The sequence below is a fragment of the Myxine glutinosa genome, chromosome 5 (genome assembly GCF_964187855.1).
Source record: "Myxine glutinosa chromosome 5, kmMyxGlut1.1, whole genome shotgun sequence".
NCBI classification, from domain to species: domain Eukaryota; kingdom Metazoa; phylum Chordata; class Myxini; order Myxiniformes; family Myxinidae; genus Myxine; species Myxine glutinosa.
In genome coordinates, this window is record NC_136265.1 from 164,462,204 (window position 1) to 164,486,239 (window position 24,036).

A 24,036-nucleotide genomic window follows, 5' to 3' on the forward strand; every position below is an offset into this window, starting at 1 on the left:
TCTTAATCAATGGCATGAAGGGTATAGGCACATCATAGGTGATGGCGGATTGAATTATCTAACCAATGCATAAAAGCTTGTGAACTTGACAATGTTTATGAGAAGGTGAAACATTTGTTTGACAGAGAGAGAGTGCGCTGAGCCGAGAGGTGCTCGAGGCAGAGGCCCATGAGAATCTTCTCCGCCACATCGTGGAATGGGAGCACAAAAAACAGGCAAGGCAAACATGCCACATGCCAAGAACATATGTGGTGGACACCTATGTGTCGGATTTATTATACGTCAGTTGAAGGCTGAATATGAATTCATTCATTCATTCAATTCATACTTGAAGGCTGGTGGGAGCAAAGGAAAAATTTCATATCAACTGCGATGATGGATTCCATGACTTTGCAGATGATTGGCAGTAAGCTTATTGGTCTATACTCTATAGCTAAGGGGATAAGTTTTTGCAGCTTTTTATGTGAATGCAATGATGTTTTATGTGAATATATGTAAATGAATGCAATGGTGATGACTGCGAATATATACACTACCAGTCAAAAGTTTTAGAACACCTCAATTTTTCCAGTTTTTATTGAAATTTACGCAGTTTAATGTCTCAATGTACTCTGAAATTAAGCATAGAACAAATAAAAAATTGGAGACAAAAAATAAATATCTGCGATGAAATATATATCTATGATGTGTACCCCGGTTTAGAATAGGTACACCGTATCCCTGCGCATCGTAGGAGGCGACCAAGGGTTGGCGTCAGGAAGGGCATCCGGCCATAAAAACATTGCCTCAAACAGGGAACCATGATTGTCATGGGACCCGCAAGGCTAACCCTGCCCTAGCGGGGAAAATGGCCTCAAAACGATCATTCATTCATTCATTCATATATATATCTATGATGATATATATATATATATATATAAATATAAATATATATATCTGCGATGAGAATATCTCAACCGCATTTTTCAATCAAAAGATGTCATAAAAAGATACTGCCATGGCCTGCTTCCATGTGAATTTCCCATATTCACATTCACCCTTCAACCATAACTCAATTTCCATCCTCACGACCACACAAAAACACAAAACCTCTACACATAAATGAACGCCACCCACAAGACACTTTGTTGCACACATTCCAATCCCCTCACTGACAATGTCATCACTCTCACCCACCCCCATTCCAAATTACTGATGTCCCAATTTCTAAGCAAGTACCAAAGCCTGGGACAGTAAACATCAAGGCACTTAGCTGAAGTGCAGGTAGTTGCAGGTTGGTCGGGTCCAAGAGTATCATCCACCCGACCGAATGCGTAAATTTGTCCCATGGGGCCAATCAATCTCTACCAAATTTCTCTTTTGTCCGCTGTACTGGCAAGCATGTGAACCTGCCTCCTCCAGTGATCTTTACTACACTACTATTCTTGGCTACGACAGCAAAGCCCCTCTACCGTCCAAGGGCCAATCGGGTAAGTTGAGCAGCCGAAACGCCAACATGGCCCATGGCCCATAAGGGTGCAACCCATCATCCATCCTTTGGCTCCCCTTGAGGAGCACGGCTCCACTAGCCCCAAGCTGGCCAATGTGGTGAGCACCTGCTGCCAACTCCGCCATTCCCAAGGCCTCGGACCTGGGGGGGCACGGTCGCAGTGCATGGCATCCACATCACGTCCCCTGCACCTCTCACATCCCGCAGTCCACCCACATGCAGCCCACAGTGCCCACCCACACTTGACCACACCCAAGGTCTAGCCGACAGCCATGCTCCACTAAGAGACTCAATCCCAGAAGACACGGTCTGCACACCTCGCCCACCCATAACACCACATTGACCTCCAGACTGCCCAACTCCATCTCTACAACCCTGCGTCCAAATATTGGTGCCATCCGCCCCTGTAGCCAGTTGAAGGCTGTGTCCTGCTACTCTATACATTTTTATCCCAGCCTCCAACACTTTGGTCTAACATACCTGGATCAATAATGATGTCACTGGTTTTAGTGACCACATCTTCACAAAATTCACCCTTAAATTTACATCTAATCCTCAGATTACCCATGCCACTTATTTTTCACATTTCACTATTTTCACCAAAGAAGTGTGCTTCTCCATACACTTGCCAGCTGGGCATGGCCCCATATGCTTGGCTCACTCCAATTTTCCGATTCTATGATTTGACAGAAGATTCTATGATTCTATGATTTGACTGCACCAGACCCCTATGGCTCTCTTCCCAAGCCAAGAGTCCACAAATCACAACAGATCATCTGTGGAAGATCATGCTCACACCATCACATTCCACAGATGCTCCAATGGTTGTCCGGTGGGCTATATCATACCTGTCCATGCGGTTTGACCCGCATCCATAGACCAGCACAGCATGGCAAGTCATCACATCCTGCTGTCCCAGAGTCTCCGGGAGAGGCTGTCAGGCCGCATGCCCGGGCGGTCACCACATCAGGCCCTTGTTGGCCGTCCGTGGTACTGCCACCAAAGCATGACTCACAACACCTCCCCCTAGTGGCCCTCATGATGCACCATACCAGGTACCTGTGAGAAACCACCTCGGACCCCCGGAGCTCATAACCAGCACCAGGGTCCAGCGACCCTGCCGGCCCGAGTCACTTGCTCGGGAGGCGCTCCGATGGACAGGGGACGCCACACTGCACCAGACCCCCCATTGAGCCCAGGTCATACCATGACACCCATGGTCGGACCCCACATCCCAATCTTGCCAGCACAGCCCCCCAGCTGGCTGGCACAAACCAATTTTAAAAGGGGCAAATTTTACACCAGGCCGAGCCCAATGACCTCTCCTGGTCCGAATTCCACAGCCTGGGGACCAACTCCCTCCAAGGCTGCTCCAAATGAAATTCCCATTTAAATTTAATTTTAAATATATTTTTCCAAATTTTGGCCTCGTGTGCCCAACCGCAGCTGCAGGTATCAACCCTCTCTTCGGGTTTTTCTGCCCCATCCTGCAGCTGTTCCAAATTCACTATGGGGACCAGTTTTTCCAAGGCTCTATTTCCTGACTCTCCCATGTCCGAGTCCAGCTTAGGGCCAAGACACCTTCCCCCCCCCCCCCCCCCCCTGCTGGGTATCCAGTGTCGGAGCCTCTGGTGCCCAAATGTTGTTCGTGGTGAGGGTCACCTCGGTCACCTTATCCTCGTCCTGGAGATACTTAACGGACCAACTCACCTCATCTCATCTCCTAGACTCTGTTGGACCTGAGAAATCTCCTCCTCGATGGTAGTCCAAGGTCTCCAGCCGCCATGTCAAATCATTACTCTCACCCCCAGTCAATTGTGGCCCCAACAGGTCTTTATCTATCACCACCTGGGCCGGTTCCGTTACATGGACCTCCAATATTTTCAACCCCTGTTGCTTCGAACCACCGTCCTGGTGACGCACAAATCCCAATTCCTCTCCCTGTTGGTGCATTCCGGCACCCACACAAGCCTGACAACCTTCCAGGTCATTTTCAGCCAAACATTCCCCATTTAAATTTGAGTTTTCCCTCTCCTGTGCCCCAAGTCTATCAGACTGGGTTTCACCCTCTTCAATTTCCAATGCCATCTCTTCCCGTTTCAAATCAAATTCTAGTGCCCATTCCTGGTCCTGTGCCCCATATTCATTCCTTTGTTCTTTCTGGGCTTTCGTTTCAGCAATCATTCCATCCATTGTGTTTTCTATTCGCTTCACCAATTTTATCATCGTGACCTAGAGAGCTATCGGATATACTTCCTCTTTCGATCGCTTCGGAACAGGGGAAGTTCTAATCCTCTTCTCATACCCCTCTATCCCCGGCTCACTTCCATGCTCTTCGGGATCCACCACCCGCTCGGCCATCTCACTCACGTCCGCCTTCCGCGGTGAGAAAGCAGTTCTCCCACGCGCGTATTTTTACCTCACGACAAAATGAAAATTTAAATTTAGCGATGCGCTGTCTTGTGTTCTTCCCGACACCAATCGACTACACAATTTGGACACCCCGATACTACGATTACCTCCCCCTCAACGAGAGAAAGACAATCGTTCAAATTTTTTATTCCAAAAGCTGAGCACAATTTGCAGCCAGCGGTTGTCGACTCACAACCCTCGGACACCGAGTGTCCGCTGAGTCCAAATCCCACTCCTGACACCAGTTGTCATGTTCCCGGGGATTAGGATCCTCGAAGGTAACAGGTAGCCGATCGAGCATATCACTCCGAGGTGTTCAATCCAACTATGGCGGTGTTAATACGCGCGGGGGATGAGGCAGCGAAGGGTAGCGAAGCTCTTACCTGCACGGATCCCACTGGACGTCTTCAAACCACGATGGTCAAAGCAAACCGACAAGGAATTATAATGCAAAAATACCGGCTTTTATGAAAGAAATGGCAGTAACAAAAGAATGCACAGTAAAACTAAAATTCATAATCTAGGGACCCTCCATACGGACTCGTAAAACAACACAAGGGGAAAAATAACTGAAAGTAAAAATGTGTGTTTGTGTACTTAGCTCTGGTCCCCTTGATCGTCAGGGATCGTCACAGGCCCCGCGTCCCTGTGCGGGAAAACACACGCCTTGGCACGAAGTCTGTGCACGGGAAACACACGCCTTGGCATGCAGTTCGTTCCTCCAGCCGCCGAGCGCAAAGCAAGCAGGCCGCACTCTTCCACTCGTCGTATGCTCCACACAGCACCGTGGTTCTCAGCGTGGACAGCCGCCGCACCTTCAGCACCACCAAGCCATGGAAAGGAAAATGCTGCCGCTCTAACCAATTTCTACCAAAGGGCGCAAATGTGCGACTGCACGACACCAATATCCCACCGCAAGACCAGGAAAATGTGACCGTGCACAGTGGGAACCCAGCGCAAGAAGAGAATATCTGCGACCGTGACAGGATGAAAGCCAGGGACCATGAAACCTCTGACTGTTCACTATCAAAGTCGGAACAAGAAGGAGGAAAATGTCGGGACCCAAGTCTTTTGTTCCCAGGTCTCTTACGTCATCAGATGATGTTGCGCGTGCTCCAATCAGCGAGTCCATCCCCTTGCTCTTTGGTGCCGGACCAATCACTACTCTTCGTGGCGGGGTCTCACGGACCTGCCTGTTTGGCGTTGCGATGTGGCGGGTGGCGGCGCTAGCATTATTGTTCAATGTCTTGGTTCCGGTTGCTTTATTTAGTGTTACTAGCAACGGTACCCGCCCTATGGGCGGGGCTTCAATTGGGAGGCCCAAATTAAAAGGCAAAATATCAGAAATTGAAGGCTTTTTAAAATTTGAAACGATTCATATAAACATCCGTTGAATCATATCAAACGCAAATCATCAAAATCTAAACAGTACATGGTGCCCATTTTGAAAAAAGATTGAATTCTGCAAAACGGAAGCGGCAGCTACACGTCTTTCTCAGTCGCACGTTTATGTGTGAAGAGTGTGCGCCGAATCTGTCACACGGAAGCGGCCGCTACACCTGTTTCTCAGTCGCTTTGCACACGCTGCCATGTTCCTTCGGAGCCGCACGTTTATATAGGAAGAGTTCGTCAGGAGTCGATCTACTCTCTCCTGGTACGTAGAATAAACAGTATTTGTAGAATTTCAACAAAAGCCACATCACTGTTCGTATCGGTAAATATTATTCCATCGTGTTTGGAAAAACAGGAAAATTGGAAAACTTGGAAAAACAATATAGCCTATTTTACTCCCAGGGGTCCCAGGAATACCCACCCAAAATATCGTTGCGATCGGTTGAGCCGTTTTTGCGGTACCTTTGAACGGACGGACAGACATTTGGTGAATTATAATAAGATAATGCACGCCGATTGCTTGGCTTGGCTATGTGTGTGGTGTGTGTCATAAGGAACAAAGGAAAAGATCACAGAGGCAATCACATACAGGGAATTATTCTTATACCCTAACTAATTAACATAGCCCCACCCCTCGTCATGGGGACAAAGATACACTCTTACCCGACATCCGGTCTAACGGATCCCTACTTAGGTACATGGCGGTTTCTTCTTCTTCATCGCGACATTCTGAGCACACTACACTACACAATCCTACCTGGCCCTAAGGTATTCCATTGCCTACCCCCAAAAACGTAACAATATATATATATATATATATATATATATATATATATATATATATATATACTAGCAGAAGTACCCGGCATTGCCGGGCGGGGGAGGGGAGGGGAGGTGGGAGGGGAGGGGAGGGGAACGAGGGGGAGGGGAGAAGAGGGGGGGGAGGGGAGAAGAGGGGGGGGAGGGGAGAAGAGGGGGGGGAGGGGAGAAGAGGGGGGGGAGGGGAGAAGAGGGGGAGGGGAAGAGGGGAGAAGAGGGGAGGGGGAGGGGAGAGGGGAGAAGAGGGGGGGATGGGGAGGGGAGGGTGGGGGAGGGTGAGAGGGGTGGGAGGGGGAGGGGGAGGGGTGAGGGGAGGGGGGAGGGGGAAGGGGGAGGGGGAAGGGGAAGGGGGAGGGGGAAGGGGAAGGGGGAGGGGGAGGGGGAGGGGGAGGGGGAGGGGGAAAAGGGAGGGGGAGGGGGAAAAGGGAGGGGGAGGGGGAAAATGGAGGGGGAGGGGGGAGGTGGAAAAGGAAGGGGGAGGGGGAGGGGAGAAGGGGAGGTGTAGGGTGGAGGGGGGAGGGGTAGGGTGGAGGGGGAAGGGAGGGGGAGGATGGAGGGGGGAGGGGGAAGGGGGAGGGAAGGGGAGGGCCAGTCAACAATGACGTTGCAGTTCTCATGGTCGGAGAGCAGCACAACAATCGCGACATCGTCCTGCATCTTCGCAACAGCACGAAGCAGATTTTGGAGACTCACCGATCCTGTGACCCACGCCCTCCAGTACCGGCGTTGCCGGGCGGGGGAAGGGAGACCGGTACATTCCCAACCCGTACATTCGCCCTCTCGACTCAAGCTCACTTGGACAAAAGCCTCGCACAAATTACACCGTGAAGGCCCAATGGTCATGTCTATGCCACAAATCAAGTACGTGAGCGAGTCGGGCGCACTGAATTGAAAATATATAGAACGCTCATACTCCGTGAAAACTGAAGCCGCCGTGTCGCCATCTTGGTCAGCACGACTCGACCAACTCGCTTCACGGATCTCGTTTGTTTTGAACGTGTCCCAGATTTTAAAAGCCAGACAACTGTTAAAATGCCATTTTGTGCGGCAATAAACTGCTCCAATCGGTTACGGAAGGGTTGTGGAAAGACGTTTCACAGCTGTTTCAAAGACATTTAATTCATATCGCACAAAATCGACACAAAACACGATCGCATAAAAGGTGAAAAAACGCAATCGCTTTTCGCTCTGAATTACGTGCAAACGTGTGACGTGTGACGGGATGGAACATCACGTGATCGCTCTGAGCAAATCAGCGAGCTGCTCTGGCACCGGCTGAGATTAGCGGGTACTTCGCTGAAATGCGCTGAGGTAAATATGAATATAAAATATGGATCTCGTCAAATATAGTCTCGGCCATGTTCGTCCCAGGCTCAATGGCCATGTCTATGCCAAATATCAAGCACGTGAGCCTCTCCGTTTCGGAGTCTATCGGTAACATTACACACACACACACACACAAACTGTGTTTTATAAACATAGATATATATATATATATATATATATATATATATATATATATATATATATATATATATATATATATATATATGTTTATATATACTGTATATATGTTTATATAAACAATATATATATATATATATATATGTTTGTTTGGTGCTGTGGATTCTGGATGTGGAGGTGTTGTTGTTGTTCGCACTAGCTGGGGGTGGGGGTATGTACGCATCCAAGTGCAGTTGCTGCACGTGGATGTGTATGTGCCCCAGCTGGCCCACCTTAGCTGACCGTATCGAGGTTGAAGGGCTGAAACGGGATGATGCTGAGGACCTCGACTGAGGACCCGGTCAGTGCGGCACACTTGTGACCAGGTGTGTTTTGAACTTATGTATCCCGGAGAGGGAACATCCATGGACACCACACACACACACACACACACACACACACACACACACACACACACACACACACACACACACACACACACACACACACACACACACACACTATGTTAGCAATATATATATATATATATACATACATACATACATATATATATATATACAGACTTGGCATTTAATATGGAATATTTTTTTTGTGTGGGTGAACTTACTTTTCAAGATGTCTTAGAACCAAAAGTTCATTGGAATTATGTTGAAATTATTCTAGATTTTGTTAATGTGACCTTTAAAAGAAACAAAAACCACATTTAACATTTCGAAACAAATAAATTGATCCTTGAAAGTGATGTAAACTGATATCGAACTCAATTCATGGACAGTCCTGTGTTAAACTTCTGTGCGTTTTCCAGAAGTATCTCTTTATTTTGCACATTAGCCAAATTTTTTTTTAACAAAAACAAAAGTTAAATTACGACTGCGATTACCGACAGTAAAATTACAGTTCAGTACTTCGTGTAACCCGCACGAGCATTCAGGAGAGCGCGTGCACGTTGAGGCATGCTGTTCACGAGATTTGCCAAGGTTTGGACAGGAATCGCTTGCCATGCAGTGACAATAGCCTGCTGCAATTCACGCACAAAGGTCGGCTGCTGGTCCAAGTGGTCGATTTGACGCGTTAATTCTGCCCACAAGTTCTCTATCGGATTCATATCCGGGGACATGGCAGGCCACTCCATATGCTCTACACCACGGTCAGCAAGAAAGTGTTGGATCATGCGAGCACGATGAGGCCGTGCATTGTCATCTTGGAAGACAAAGTTTCCTCGAAAGGCTGCACGAGCAAATGGAAGCAATGTTTCTTCCAGAATGGCCCTGTACTTGAACTGGTTCAGGTTTCCATTCAGAACAACCAGGTCAGTTTTGCCCCCTGCATGAAAAGCAGCCCAAACGGTAACCCCACCACCTCCAGCTTGGACGCTTGGCACAATACAATCTTTGTTGTAGGCTTCATGCACTTGTCTGCGCACTCGGACGCGGCCATATTGACGATAGACCAGAAATCTAGACTCGTCACTGAAGGTCACGTGATTCCAGTGTCCTGGCTGCCATTGACGGTGCTCTCTGGCCCACTTCAATCGGCACTGGCTGTGTTGTCTGGTCAGGCGTGGCTTTCTCAGGGGACGCCTGGCACGATAGCTTGCTTGAACCAGTCGTTGGTTGACTCGCCTTCTGGATACAGGCACATTTGTCAGTTGCTGCCACTCAGCCCTAAGCCGATTAGCTGACTTGGTACGACCATTGCGGACTTACCGGTGCAGCTGGCGATCATCCCTCCTTGTTGTTCTGCGGGGACGTCCTGGCCTCGGTATTGGAGTAGGGACACCCCTCTGAGCATTTCGTTTCAGGATCTTTGACACCTGACCTTGAGTGATGCCATACTGCCGAGCAATAGCACGCTCTTTCATGCTGTAATTTCGTAAAGCCACCACTCCATGACAAACAGCATTGTCGAGTTGACGGACCATCTCCAGAGGAAGCGGCAATAACTTTTGGAGATGTGCAGCAGTTGTTTTCCACTAATACAGAACGCAACAACCCTTGTATACCTGACTGTGAAGCCAATCGTCAAATGCACCTGTCCGTACATTTTGCCACGCCACCTGTGATATAATCCTGTTGTTGACTTCTTGCTGCGACAGACAATCAGTGACATGGTTCTTTTAACAAATAAATCACCAAAGTGTAAAAGAAACTCACCAGATTGATATACTGAGTTAAGAAAGTAAACCCAAGTCAAGAAAAAAAAAAAATTCCATATTAAATGCCAAGTGTGTGTCTATGTATATATATATAAATTGCTAACATAGTGCGTGTGTGTGTGTGTGTGTGTGTGTGTGTGTGTGTGTGTGTGTGTGTGTGTGTGTGTGTGTGTGTGTGTAGTGTCCATGGATGTTCCCTCTCCGGGATGGACTGGTCTATAGAAATGACAAATTATCTTCCTGGTATTGGCCGCATTGCAATCCTACTGGGAAGTAGGGGGCTGTTGCTCTGCTAAGTGAATGCCTAACACGTAGAGCCGATGCATCTGTTCAGCCAAAATACCTTTTAAAGAATTTAAATTGTTCCTGGCTATTCCCAGAACTGTTTCGCGTACCACAGACAGGTTCATGTGTGGCAGGCATTTCCTGTAGGTCAGGATGCATGCAGCAATAGTTGGTGGGGCACTTGCTTCCTGGTACCCCAAGAAGGTAATTAATGAAGGTTTCTCAGCATGACTTTTTTTAATGAGATACAGTATATCATCCGGCACAAAGCCACTCGAGGTGGGGGTTATACACAGGAAAGTATCGATATTAGTCAGACAGACTTTGATAAAAAGCTTGTTGGTGTACCATTTGAGCTTTTGTCATCAAATTTTCAAGAAACCTTTATTATTATGAACTTAATCAGTGAAGAATCATTAATGAATTAAATAATTCTCATATCCGAATCCACATTCAGATCTTCACCAAAATCGAATCGAATCGTCCTTGTCAGACACCCAACCGGTCCACCAAGTTCCATCCATATCCGTCCACAACCTTTTGAGATATCCTTTTTACAGACAGACAGGGGTGAAAACATGACGTCTGCCCACTTTTGGTGGTGGAGGTAATGAGAATATGGGGAACACTAGTTAAAAATTACATTTCTTTTTAGCTGTTGTTCATGTCAAGTTTAGTTTCAGTACAAGGCGGACGCGATGGAGTGGACCTGCTATGCATTTTGAGATGCTTTTTCGTTGCTGTTGTTACTGCCCTGTTTGAACAGATGGATTCCTGGACGGGGGAGCTGAGCAAAGATGCTTTGCATGTTATCTGCCTTCATGCAGCGCAGGTTGATATGTCTCTTGCGGAGCAAGCCATCATGTAAGCACACCAGCGAATGAAACTACACCATGCTAGTCCAACGTTGGAAAAGCCCGAGTTTTAAATCCCCAAAGAAGCCGCTTGCAGTTCCATGCTCTGTATATTTACTCTCTGTTAAATGCTTCCTCTTTCCATCGCACTTCACTCCTATATCAACACTGAACTCGATGGAAAAGGTCATTCGTTGGGAAACTTACTGTAGGCTCCCTACCTCTCTGGAAAACACACAAGTAATCCATGAAATAACAATTGGAGTATGCCGGAGCTTCTCTAGGAATTGCAGTTGTGGAGTTATGTTTTGTTCAATGGATTAAATGCGAGCATTAATTTATTTATGTAAAGATGTCTATTTATTACAAAACTAGTCAGTAAATCAAGCAATTTTACCTTTAGTCCGGCAGCTAAGCTAAATATAGCATAACAATTGTGCATTTTGTGAGGAAAGCACCAAATTTGGCACACTAGTAGACTATCATATTATGAAAAGATCTGGATATTGGGCCATCTCAGATTCAGAGATTTGATTTTTGCAAGATTTGCAGATTTTGCAGATTTGCAAGCTGAGATTGCAACGCCAGGGACGGCCGACTCCTTCCTGCGAGCTGCCCACGTCACCCGCACAAGAAGAGCTCATCAAATCACTGCGGCGGCACTGCACATCCTGCAACACCGTGCGTATGAACGCCACTGTATGACATATGCTGATGATGCAGAAGACCTGCCTAAGTTCGAAGACTGGTGTCACCAGAGAGGAGAAGACATTCCCAACTTTCAGTACTGGGCAACTGTGCTGGAACTAGAGATGTTGGTACTGGTCTACGTGCGTTCTCTGCGGCAGGCTTCATTCACGACGTACCTTGATGCCCTGACGGAACTGGTCCCATGGTTCCATGCCTTAGACCACACACACTATGCCAGGTGGGTCTCTGTTCACCTGAGGGGCATGGTTGCACTCCCAATGAAGCACCCAGATGTAGCCAGAGAATTCAGGGCTGGCAACTTCACTGTACAGAAGACGAAGAAGGTGTTCTCTTCGAACCCAATCGAATCGAAATCTTGCAAAAATCAAATCTCTGAATCTGAGATGGCCCAATATCCAGATATTTTCATAATATGATAGTCTACTAGTGTGCTAAATTTGGTGCTTTCCTCACAAAATGCACAATTGTTATGCTAAGTTGCCCCACTACTTCGTTTTTTTCTTTACAGGAGCGAGGCTCATGAAAGAGCAAGAACGGCAGATGATGTTTATGAGAACCTTGGCAGATAGAGTTTTATTGTTTTCCACTGGGTTACCAGTCCAGTGTTATCACCATGTGGGAACCACCGGGTGCGGTGATGGTTGAGCGGTGACAACACTGGACTTGCATCCCAGAAGAATGTAAAAAAAATTACTGTTTTAAAATGTTTTTTCTGTCTGTCCTGCATGTTCTGGGGTGTGTTCCGTTAGCACACACCTGGATTAGCGCTCGCCAAGCGGCTCACTTGATTCAAAGTGCTCAGACGAGCACTGCTACAGAAAGGAGTGCTCAGCACTGATTAGCAACAAGGTGGTATCCGTGTAAACAATGCTGTTGAGGTATTCGAGCAAATGCCGTCCAGGCCGTCCTTTTCAGTTTTACTCGATCCTCTTGTGACAACACTTTCCCCAAAGAGTTTATTACCCCGTAATTTATTACCCCGCACGCGAAGTGAAAAGTGGGGTTGAACAATTGGTTCATTTCTGTCTGTCGGTCCGTCCGTCCGCAAACGTCAGTTTATGATCAAGCAACGACCCGATTTCAATTGAATGTTATATTTTGAACACGAATCAGAACATTTATCGGAAAATGAGCCTACAGTTTTACAGTATTTTGGCTCTAAATTCGTCCCGATCGCGCATGCACAGAGAGGAATGAGATGATAATTTTTTTACTCTGTCTGGCTGCCTGGCATTCAAACAAAATTGAAAATCACTCCAAACAGGAAACTTACTCTTTTTAAGGATATTATAAAAGACACAAACAACAGTCACAGAGAACTAATGTCATATGTTAGATAGGGTGATGTAATAGCCACTGCGTCAATGGTGGAAAACTTCCACAATTAATTATCTTATTTCAAATTAAATAAAAAACTTGAACACTGTCGAACACAAATCTCTTCGAAAAACATCCAGTTTTGCAGTACTCGGACATATTAAATAAGGTGGTGTAACAACGGTGCTAAACTTCTTGAATGTTTTTTTATGACCTTTGAAATCATTATTTTATTTCAATTGAATGATATACTTTCACACTGTGTGTGGTACGGTGTTCTATGAACCCTCTATAATTGTGTAAGCAACAGCTACAGCCAGTACTAGGAAGAGGAAAAAAAAGAGAGAAAGAAATGGTATTCAGAAGGGGAGCCCCCCTCCAACCCTCTCGCCAAGCTGATCTACGGACCTCACATTGTGCATTCTGGGGAGGGGTTGTAAGGTTTTTACATGTTTGTAGATTTTAAATAATTATGATGAAGAGTAGAAGTAACAATAGATGTATGACTGCACATTTCAATATCATCCTCTGTGACAGTAGAATTGAAGAAATACTCACCAATCGTTTTGAATTTGACTACAGCGGCCATTTTTGTTAACATACGGAGGTGTTCCATTCACAAGCAGCTCGCTTACCGCTCGTCAAGCACCTCCCTGAATCGCTTGCTCTGCTTGCCAAGTGGCTTGCAAAGTGGTTGATACGGAAAAACTGGCTTGACAAGTGATAGCAAGCAAGAGCAAGCTTGCTAAATGAACACGCCCCAGTTCTGGAACAATAGCACAATATGAAATAGCAAGATCCCTTAAAAAAATGAAATCTGGAAGTAAACAAATTTATTAAAGAACTAGTAAAAAGCCGGTCAAATATTACGGGTTGGAACAGTTTATTCAACGGTGCAGCCTTGTGAGCATGCCAAAGTCTGAAGCATCAGCCTAGTGTCAGGTGTGCTTATATCTTCTTTCTTCTTTATTTACTAGACGTTCTACGGACGTAAATGAACACTCGTTTTACTCTGCGTGTGTTGCACATCACGTGCAGTGAATTACACTTCCCTGCACCTTGTATATATTGTTATTTTAAAAAACGCTTCTGTAAACCGCCCTTGAGGCTCGGTTTGCAAGCCTCCATCTACAACTCCAATAGAAGCAACATAATTACTCTTTTATGGAAAATGTTTTTCGAGTTTGTTTTATCCTCAAATATAGATCATAGTCTACACATTTATGTTAAAATATTGGCCTTTAAAACCTACCCATATGAAGGGGGACTGACATCTGTACAAACACACAAACTGACATTGTGTTTTATATGGTAGATAGGTATAATTATATAGGATAGGTATAATATTGTCACGCGATTGCCCCTCGGTTAAGACCGGGAATCGCGGATGGCCAAAACAAGCTTTTATGGAGGCGTTTATTCAATCCAATTGATGGCGGATCGACACACGAGCCGGGATGAACTATGCCGACTTACCTTCACGGCCGCAGGCGTCTTCAACCTGAAATCAATAATTCAACCAAAACGGATGTGAAATGTACAGGGAAAAATAATGAAAGGAATTATTTTAATAAATATCGGGATGGGGAAACGCGATGATAAAACTAAATCCTAAATTGGGATGTCCCCACACCCGACTTCAGAAACGAAACAATGGGAGAATGAATCAAATAAAATGTTGTGTTCATTCGTGGGGACTTAGCTCTGTCTGTGGTGAGTCAGGACTCGTCAGCTTCAAGCGCCGTCGTCCGACGTGGCTCCGTGCTTGGCGGAAAGTAGGCCTCGATGCCCCTCGCACGCTGGTCCAGCGCACGCCGCCCGGCACGCCAAGCCTCGTGTCCCCACACGATCGTTCGCGAGGTTCGTGCGTGAATCCGTGTAAGAGAATCGTCGGCGCGCCAACATCCTTCCAATTCCAACGAGTGAGGGTCCAAACGGACGGGACGAGGTCCAACACAAGAGAGGGTCAAAACGGACGGGACGAGGTCCAACACAAGAGAGGGTCCAGCGCAAAGGGACAGTCAAGGGAAGGCAAGAGGCAAAGGGAAGAGCTCAAAATGCCGACGAGCGAACGGTTTTACTGGCGGTCCTCTGACGTCAGCTCGCTTCCCCTCCAACCAATGCGTCACTTCTACCCTTCCCGAATCTTCTGATCTCCTCTGTCCCCTCCCATTGGATGAGCGCTTGGTGCCCTGTTCCATGCCATTGGTCGGTGGCCAACCACAAGTCCTTCTTTACTCTCCAATCACGGGGAAGCTCTCTGCCCTTCCTTTGACCAATTGCACGTCCTCACCTACTCTGCCAATCGGTGCCCTGCCCATTGCTCGCCCCTCCACTGGCCAATCACTAGTTCTCCTGGGCATGGCGTCCAGCGATGTTCGTCTTCCATGGTGAACCACTGCGCGGCCGCTGCCTGCTTGTCTTTCCGGTCAGTTCTTATGGTCAGTCATTGTAAGGGGGGGATTTAATTAGTGTGTGCACTAAGGGCCTATCTAATGTCTACAAGAGTGCATTACCATAAGGGACACAGGTATGAACACCAGGTCTGACACACAGGGGAACTATCTTAGTCCCGACAACTATTTAACATGCCCCACCCCCTCGTGGCAGGGACGAAGATACACTTAATCCGACATACGGGCTACAGGTACATCGAGATGGTTCTTCTATCACGATCATCGGAGCACCTACCTATGCAGATCTACCTGGATCTAGACATTCCCCCCTACCCCAAATTCATAACAATATGGTAGATATAATTCGTAGGCCAACCCCCGCTCTGCGGGGAAAAATGGCCTCTAACGGTGGTCATGGTAGATAGGGATCTAGCCATGCTAGATAACCCTGACACTCAAAATCGATACCATAAGATAATCGAGCTGTGATGCATTCGTCGTTATCGAACCTGATGTATACATCACACTGTTATAACTCCCAATTTACATGAAAACTGTAAATACAGAGCTTGTAATTTTGTATTTTGTCATAATGCCACTTGATTATGTAATGTATGACTGCAAGCTGTTTTTCCTGACAAATCCACGACATCCAAGCCAATTACTAGCAGCACATTATGTGATTTCATTCATAAAGCTGTTGGCTACTAGATCTGTCCTTATCGATTTAATCAGCAACTATTCATCAGCTTCAGTTTTGCATGGGCTGGCAGGATGGTCTAAGGGTACGCATCCTCGCCTATGAGCTGTTTAGCCTCGCTTTGAATCTCGACCCAGCTATAAATTGTCATCCTGGTGTTTCGCAGGCGGACAAGGCATTAATGTGTGTGCCATTCCTCGCAAAGAGTAGGCAAGCTGTTGGCAGCGCACTGAACAAATTGAAATTTTCTTGTCTAACCTACAGGGTGCACTGCATCAAGGGCACCGCTGGGTCCCCAGCAAATGATGCTACCCACACCCATGTGCTGCATAAGAAAGAAGAAGAAGATTCGGTTGTACGATGCTCACTAGGCAGTTCCTTTAATCACAGAAAGTCACTGTTAGCCACCGGAATTCCTTCAGTGTGTGTCCTTTCCTTGTATCTCTGTCATCCTTCCATAAGGCCAGGGTATGTATTGCAGGGTTTCAAATGTAAATGAGTACAGATGGATAAAAGAAAGTGGATTTTGGTGCCTTTTGGTGGATTCTGGTTATTGGACGTCCCCTCGTGAGGTTTGTATGTCGGAAACGGCCGAGGTTGGCTCTTCACAACTTTATCTAAAGAACAGGGGAATTCTCATGTACTGCAATTAATGACATTCAATGTATTCATATTAGCAGCTGCAAACTTTGCCTAAACTAGCTACTTCGATTGAAAAATCCTCCTTCCAAATGAAAATTGGGACTATTTAATGACGCCTAGTCGTAGAATAAATAATTCAAATTGGAGTTATTGAGGCATATCACCACATAAATCCACCGGTTTCATTGTGACAGGAATATGAGAGCTGGAAGTCTGTATTGGACACTGTGTGCATGTCTTCAATGACCTTCTTTGGTGACATGCCCTACTTCCAGCTGGTGGTTTGTATTCTCCGAGCATTACGTGACAAATCGTTTTGGAGTGGACTTTCTCCTCAAGCTGCTGGAAAATGTGGAAGAACTTGTTGCGACTGATCCACCACTGCACCCTCAACAGGTAGCATATGCCATGATATATATATATTATATATATATATATATATTTTTTGAAACGATGTATCTATACATATATATATATCTTTTTTTTTACATTCCGAGCAGTATATATATATATATCATTATAGTATATATATATATATACTAGTCATGGCCTGTGACAGCATAATAGTCACTATCTGTTAAGACTGCTGAGGTTTATCATTGAGGTAAATCAATGAAAAGGTAATAGCACCTTGAACTGAATTTATTGAATAGTTTGTGGTTTGATATATATTTATAACTTCCGGTAGTTTTGCGAACCAGCGACTCTGAGCCTATACACTGCCCATGTGTGCAACAAAAATGCATATAACTCAAAATTGCATGAATATCGATATTTGTAGACCTCCGCATGCACTTTCCAGAGTCAAAAGCTCTTAAATGAGGTATCGTTCAGCACTATAGTGCTGTGGTTATGACGTTTACCCCATTCAGACACAATCGTGCAACTTGCATTTACATAGGTATATAGAAGATAGATATATACAGCTATTGAGACTGATGGAACATCAGAATAACAGAGGGAGACAGAGCAACAAACAAAGTAGGGTGAAAGGGAAATATCTGGACATGAACGTGCACATAGATGCATCACATGGGTGACAGAGTCTTGGTGAGTCTGTAAAAGCTCAGAGGTAATTTGGGGAGAGATCATGAGGTGGTTGTGGAGAGTAGACTTCAAGGCATAGAGGTAAGAGGACACAACAGACTCAGGAGGACAGTTTCACAGGTAAGAATAGAGGGGACCATTATTAAGTTGAAACGTTGGAAGCGTAACAAAGTAAAGGTTTAAGAAGGGGGCATGTTACTTGGAGGTGTGGGTTGGTTGGTGAGGCAAGAAGTTGGAAGCGGCATCAGTAAAAGACCACAAGGATAACCCATTTGCAGTGACCTCAAGCAGACCCTGAGACTCAGCCTTTTGGCATTAGATGCAAATGACATGGATCGTCTTAGATTCCATAACCTCAAGGTGAGCAATATTGGGCACGACACCACCAGCCCAGCTATAAGGGGTAACCATATTTCATAGCGCTTTGGATGAAGTATTTTAAAATAACTGTAAAGAAATAACTTGAATGCTTGATGAAGAGAAGTCAACTGACAATATACACGTACTGTACATGGTGCTGTGTGGTTGTTTGTTAGGAGCGAAGGCTTCAGGATTCCTTCAGTAACCTGCTCAACCACAGCCTGACACAGCTGCAGACAATTCATTCAACATTCCCTCTGTCAGACACCATCAGCCTCCTTCGTCTTCGTGATCTGCTCAAGTGTGTTTTCATAAACAGCTAAGACATCAACAATATTTAAGCATTTTCAGTTTTTTCTTTTCTCTTGATCTTAAATCCTCCCTCTAATTCTAAACTACCCTTCCTCAGATATTGTCTAACAGGATTCAGCCAAAAATAATGAAAATGTGCTCTGTAATAAAATAGACATTCAGCACTAAGATTTTATTACCTCTGCCACCGGAGGTGGACGTTATGTTTTCACCCGTCTGTCTGTTTGTGAACAAGATATCTGAAAAAGTTGTGGACGGATTCGGAGGAAACCTGGTGGAGCGGTTAGGTATCTGACAAGGCCAAAACGATTACACTCGGATCTGGATGCTAGAATTTTTTACGTAATTCTCCACGATTGAGAGATAGGGCTAAAACAGATATATAGCATGATATCTGAAAAAGTTGTGGACGGATTCGGAGGAAACCTGGTGGATTGCTTTTGTGTGTAAAAAGGAAGAATTGATTCGATTGTGGTGAAGATCCAAATATGGATCCGGATATGAGAATTTTTTTTAATTTTCGAAGTAATTCTTCACCATTGATAGGTCCAAAACGATATATATAGCTCGATATTTCAAAATGTTGTGGACGGATTATGACAAAATTAGGTGGATGAGTCGGTTAGGTGACAAGAACAAGCTGATTCGATTTTAGTTCAAATCCGAATCCAGATCCGGCCTATCAGTGGATACAAAACATAAACCGTTCAGCCTGGAGGAGGTACCTGCTCTACCGAGTGCCCTTCTAGTGTTAAGGAATGTCTTTCTCGTGTAGCTTCTATAGCTCTGCTGTAGTAGGTTCTTCGGAATAAAAACCACATCCATCCCTGAGCCAATATACTTGTGGTAACATTTGTAGCCTTTTTTTCTAATTGTGCTGCTTGTTTTATCATTTGCCTTTCTTTGATTGAACAGCATAATCCTCATCGCATTCAGACTTATGTTGGCTATACAACATGGGGCAATTGATTGCTATGTCTTGTTTTTCTATGTATAAGTTGTACAGAAAGGTTTCGATACAGATGGGATTATGAATGTGTCACTTGCTAGGTGTGTTGTACAGACAATGGGCTGTCGCCTTTACAACAAGGCCTGTCTACCTCAAGATGAAGCAACAGCAGCTGTGACAGCAGCTCTGCAGGTAACAATGATAATGGTGATGGTACATGTAGAACCCCTTGTGTGACATACAGTAGTCGTGAGTGGTATAAGAGACAGAAATCTCAGAAATGTTTTTTTTTCTGTAAAAAATAAATTAAAAGGCATATCCATTGTCCCTGTCCTTTTATTGACTAAGTCTCATGTAGGACCTTGTAAGCAGTAAAAAAAAAAAGTAATGCACCATTGAACAATAAGTACTACCACTACTGGAACAATTATTCCCATCTCTTTGTGGGAATTGGCCAGGAAGGTTTTTTTTGTGAAAATTTGTAGGAAAGTGTAAAGTGACAATAAAGTAAAGCCATTGTAAAGTGAAAATTTTATGATTCGATCTGCTGCAGTATTTCTCAGTTATTGTCAAGGTCGGAGACGTGGGACATTAAAATGAGCTCCAACCGACTGACCGATCATCCGTCCATGTACTTTTGTGTACGCGATATTTCAAAAACCGTTGAACATTTAGGTTTCATATTGCAGATATCTATTCCTCATGAGATTATGTCAATCTCTGTATAACTTGGATTGTGTTCGCAATATTTCAAAAACTGTTCAAGATTTAGCTTTCATATTACACACTAAGCCTGGTGTTGGGCTAGCGGCTAGGGTGCCAGCTTAGGATCCCAGGATCCTGGGTTCGAATCCCGGTCGATCGCTGAATTAACGCCAGGGGGGTTGACTCAGCCTGTCATCCTTCCGAGGTTTCCGAGGTCGGCTAATTGAGTACCAGTTCACTGGTAATTCCCTGCTTGTCGTAAAAGGCGACAAAAAGGGTTGGCGGCAGGAAGGGCATCCGGCCGTAAAACATTGCTTCAAAAAGGTGACCAAAAACCAACAACAACCACGGTCCCCGAAAAAGGCCAACCCCTGCTTTGCGGGGAAAAATGGCCTCTAAAGGTGATTTTATTACACAGACCTATTCCTCATTCCACCCAAAAGGTGGGGACTGAGAGTATCAGCTCCTTCCTTGTTCATGTTTTGTTTCCCTTTAATGTATATATTCTTTTAAATGGGTTTGAAAACGATAGTCTACGATATGAGCAAAAAAAAAAGTTACAAAAAAGTTACAAGAAAAAAGTTACAAGACAAAAAAAGTTTACAAAAACTTTACAGAAAAAGTCTTGCAAAAAGTTACAAGATCAGAACACATCCTTATCTGGGGTAAATAAACGTTAATAGCAAGGGAGCCTAACTCTCTTGGAACTAAACTTCCAAAGTGAGCTGATTAACTTTTCCAATACTCCATGGGATAAAACAACCTTTCTTCATCCTTCCTCACTCAAACCACAACCTTTCTTCATCCTTCCTCACTCAAACCACAACCTTTCTTCATCCTTCCTCACTCAAACCCTTCACCACAGAAATAATTTGGTATGGTACCGGGTAACAGCAACTCATATACACTTTCTTATTTTCTCAAATTGTTTGTTTTGATTTAAAACATCCTTCTTGGTCTCTGTTGTTCCCCATCACTATATTTCAGGATGCCTCAAGGAAATGGTATGAAGGCAAGAAAGAAGTTCTCTACAACGCAACAGTAAGAAAACTACGAGTATGTGCAATGAAAACAAAACAAACTAGCATGCCACTCAGGTAGAGCGCATACCTCTGCCAGGCTGAACAGTTTACGTATTGTATTCTACTGATAGGCTGGATCTGGATTCAGACTTGAACCAAAATTTAATTAGCTTGTTCTTGTCACTCAACCAACTCGTCCACCAGATTTTGTCATCGGTTGTCCACAACTGTTTGAGATATCATGCTATATTTATATCGTTTTTGGCCCTATCTCTCAATGGTGAAGAATCACTAAAAAAATTATAGTATCTGGATCCGGTTTCGAATTTTCACCAAAATCTCACCAATTCTTCCTCATCACACACCCATCCTGTCCACCAAAATTTGTCCGAATCTGTCCATAAACTTTTGAGATATCCTGCTCACAGACAGACAAACAACCATAGGTTCCAACCATTGGACAGATTTCATGGGTTTAATGGCCACCTCCTGCATTGAGGTGTATACCTTTTTGAAAGGAAACTGATTTTTTTTTTTTAATGGATATCACCCCAGACAAGGCATACAGCCACTCTAGGTAAGGGGATAAGAGAAAGTTAGAAAAATATAAGGATAAAGCTAAACAAAATAAAAATAAATAAATAACAATAAAACATCCAAGACACCGGAAGTAGCAGAGGTCGGGTAAAATGCGATTAAACCTCAAAGATGTAGGAAGTATGAATTGACATTCCTCTTAAAGCAGAGTAAATCATAGGATAATGGGAAGCATGTTACAGGTAGTGAATTCCAGAGGGAGACAGAGGAGGGATAAAACTATCAGCATAGCCTTTCGTTCTGCACTTTGGATCAGCTATAGTGTAAGGGTGAGCGGAGATGCCAAACCGAGTCTTGCGTCCAAACACTCGTATGGGAGGAACCAAGTTAGAAAGTCCAACAGAACATTTGCCATGAAAATATCTGTAGAACAAACCAAGAGAGGCAAGTGACCTACGCTGAGAGAGCGGTTGAAGAGTTGAACACATCTCCACACCAACCAGGTTGACTATGCGTTTCTGGAGCCTATCAAGTAAAGATAAGTGGCAGGCTGGTGCTCCAGCCCAAATGTGACAACACTACTCCATGAGGGGACATATAGTTGCCTTATACAGGTACAAAATTGCCTCAGGAGGTAAATACATCTGTGCTCCATAGACAACCAACTCACTTGGAAGCACTCTTAGCAATACCAGAAATGTACTTAACCCAACGGAGGTTAGAAGACATGTCCAGACCACGAAGCCGAAGCTCCGATGATTCTGTTAAGGTTGAAGACCCCATGTACACAGAAGGACCTGTTTCTGGAACGAGATATGGACAACAGTTTAATTTTCTTTGCATTGAAGGTTACCAGCCAGTCGTGCCCCCACTTCAACACATTCTCCAAATCATTGTCCAGAGAAACTCCAACCTCATTACGAGTGGCATTGAGTGAATCAGCAGATGCACAGCAGAGTGAGGAATCATCAGCATACATGGCTAGCTGAGACAGAACATTATCAGGAATATCATTGATATAAACAAGGAACAATGTGGGACCAAGGACAAAACCCTGTGGAACACCAGAATTGATGGAGCAAGTAGGAGAAGATTGACCCTCAAGTACCACCTTCATCTTGCGATTTCTAAGGAAAGCTTAGATGAATGCATCACTCCAGATACACCATATGACTGAAGCTGGAGCCTGTGCCAAGCTGTGCCAAACTTTATCAAAGGCTTTTGAGATATCCAAAGCAACTAATCGAGCTTCACCCTTGAGCTCCAATGCCCTGTTGAAATGATCCGTAATTAAGGATAACAGATCATAAGTAGAGCGAGAATATCGAAAGCCATACTGGCAGTCAGTGAGAAGTCCATTGTCCTCCAGATGGCAGAGAAGTTGTTCATTGATGAAGCATTCAAATACCTTACTTATTACAGGAAGCAGGCTGATAGGTGATAGGGTGATAGTTATTTGGTTCAGAATGCTCACCAGAAACCTGGAAAACAGGGATAACAGAAGCCACTTTCCATGATGTGAAGGAAACACCGAAGTAGACAAGCACATGTTGAATAACTTGGCAAGAATCGGTGACAGTTCGGGACAACACATCTTCAATACAATCACAGGGATTCCATCAGGACCAGTCGCTTTTGAGGCATCGAGGGTACAAATAATTCTGGCAACCTTCTTAGGAGTGATAAATGGAACAAGAATATCAGGCTGTGTACGAGATGGAAAATAAAACTATTATAACATAATAAATATATATATATATATATATATATATATATATATATATATATAACCCAAAAGGTCATTTCAACTGTTGTTATGTCATTTCAATTCCCCCATCTCTTAGCTGGACAAGCCTGAGATGCTGCAGAGCCTTGTGGGACTTACAGAGTGTATGCAGGTCGAACTAAAGGGGGGAACTCCGAAGTACAGCCAAGTGATACGCAGGTAATGTCAAAATATTCATAACCACTTTGCCAACTACAGAATTGGGGTACCTCTACCAGATGATGCATCTCATAGAGTTACCAAAAGCATAAATATGGTTGTAAGTAACAACAGCAGTAATTCAGTACAATTATGTGGACATTTAACCCACCAACATAAAATCGCATACGGTATCTGAGTGCTCTTTGTATTCCGACATTTAAAATGACCATTATGGCTTGTCTGGTTTCTTCCAGCATGGTGGATGTGAACTTTCTCAGTTTGTGGTATCAAGAAATGGAAAAGATGGTGAGTTACTCTCTTTTTATTTATTTATTGAGACAAATTAACCAAGCAATCAATCAGGTGACTTGGCCATCACCTGGACACTCATAAATATGCAGTGGCCTATTCTTTCAAGGCAAAAAATATTTATCACCAGTAAAAAGCCAGTAATGTTAAGGGTTGGAACAGTTTATTCAACTGTACAGCCTCGTGAGCGTGCCAAACTCTGAAGCCTCGGCCTAGTGTCAGGAGCGCTTAT

At 44.6% G+C, this 24,036-nt stretch overlaps 1 protein-coding gene across 2 annotated transcripts in view; it reads left to right on the forward strand.

Moving 5' to 3' along the window:
* The window catches only part of LOC137426805 (BAI1-associated protein 3), a 50,462-nt gene that overhangs the window by 7,109 nt on the left and 19,317 nt on the right, over positions 1-24,036 (forward strand). For both annotated transcript variants that reach the window (XM_068115722.2, XM_068115723.2), the window contains exons 10-17: positions 126-215; positions 10,783-10,880; positions 16,912-17,032; positions 18,220-18,344; positions 19,406-19,496; positions 20,997-21,050; positions 23,413-23,513; positions 23,750-23,801. In XM_068115722.2, the coding sequence (XP_067971823.2) occupies positions 126-215; positions 10,783-10,880; positions 16,912-17,032; positions 18,220-18,344; positions 19,406-19,496; positions 20,997-21,050; positions 23,413-23,513; positions 23,750-23,801 (732 nt within the window). The remainder of the gene's footprint in view (positions 1-125; positions 216-10,782; positions 10,881-16,911; positions 17,033-18,219; positions 18,345-19,405; positions 19,497-20,996; positions 21,051-23,412; positions 23,514-23,749; positions 23,802-24,036) is intronic.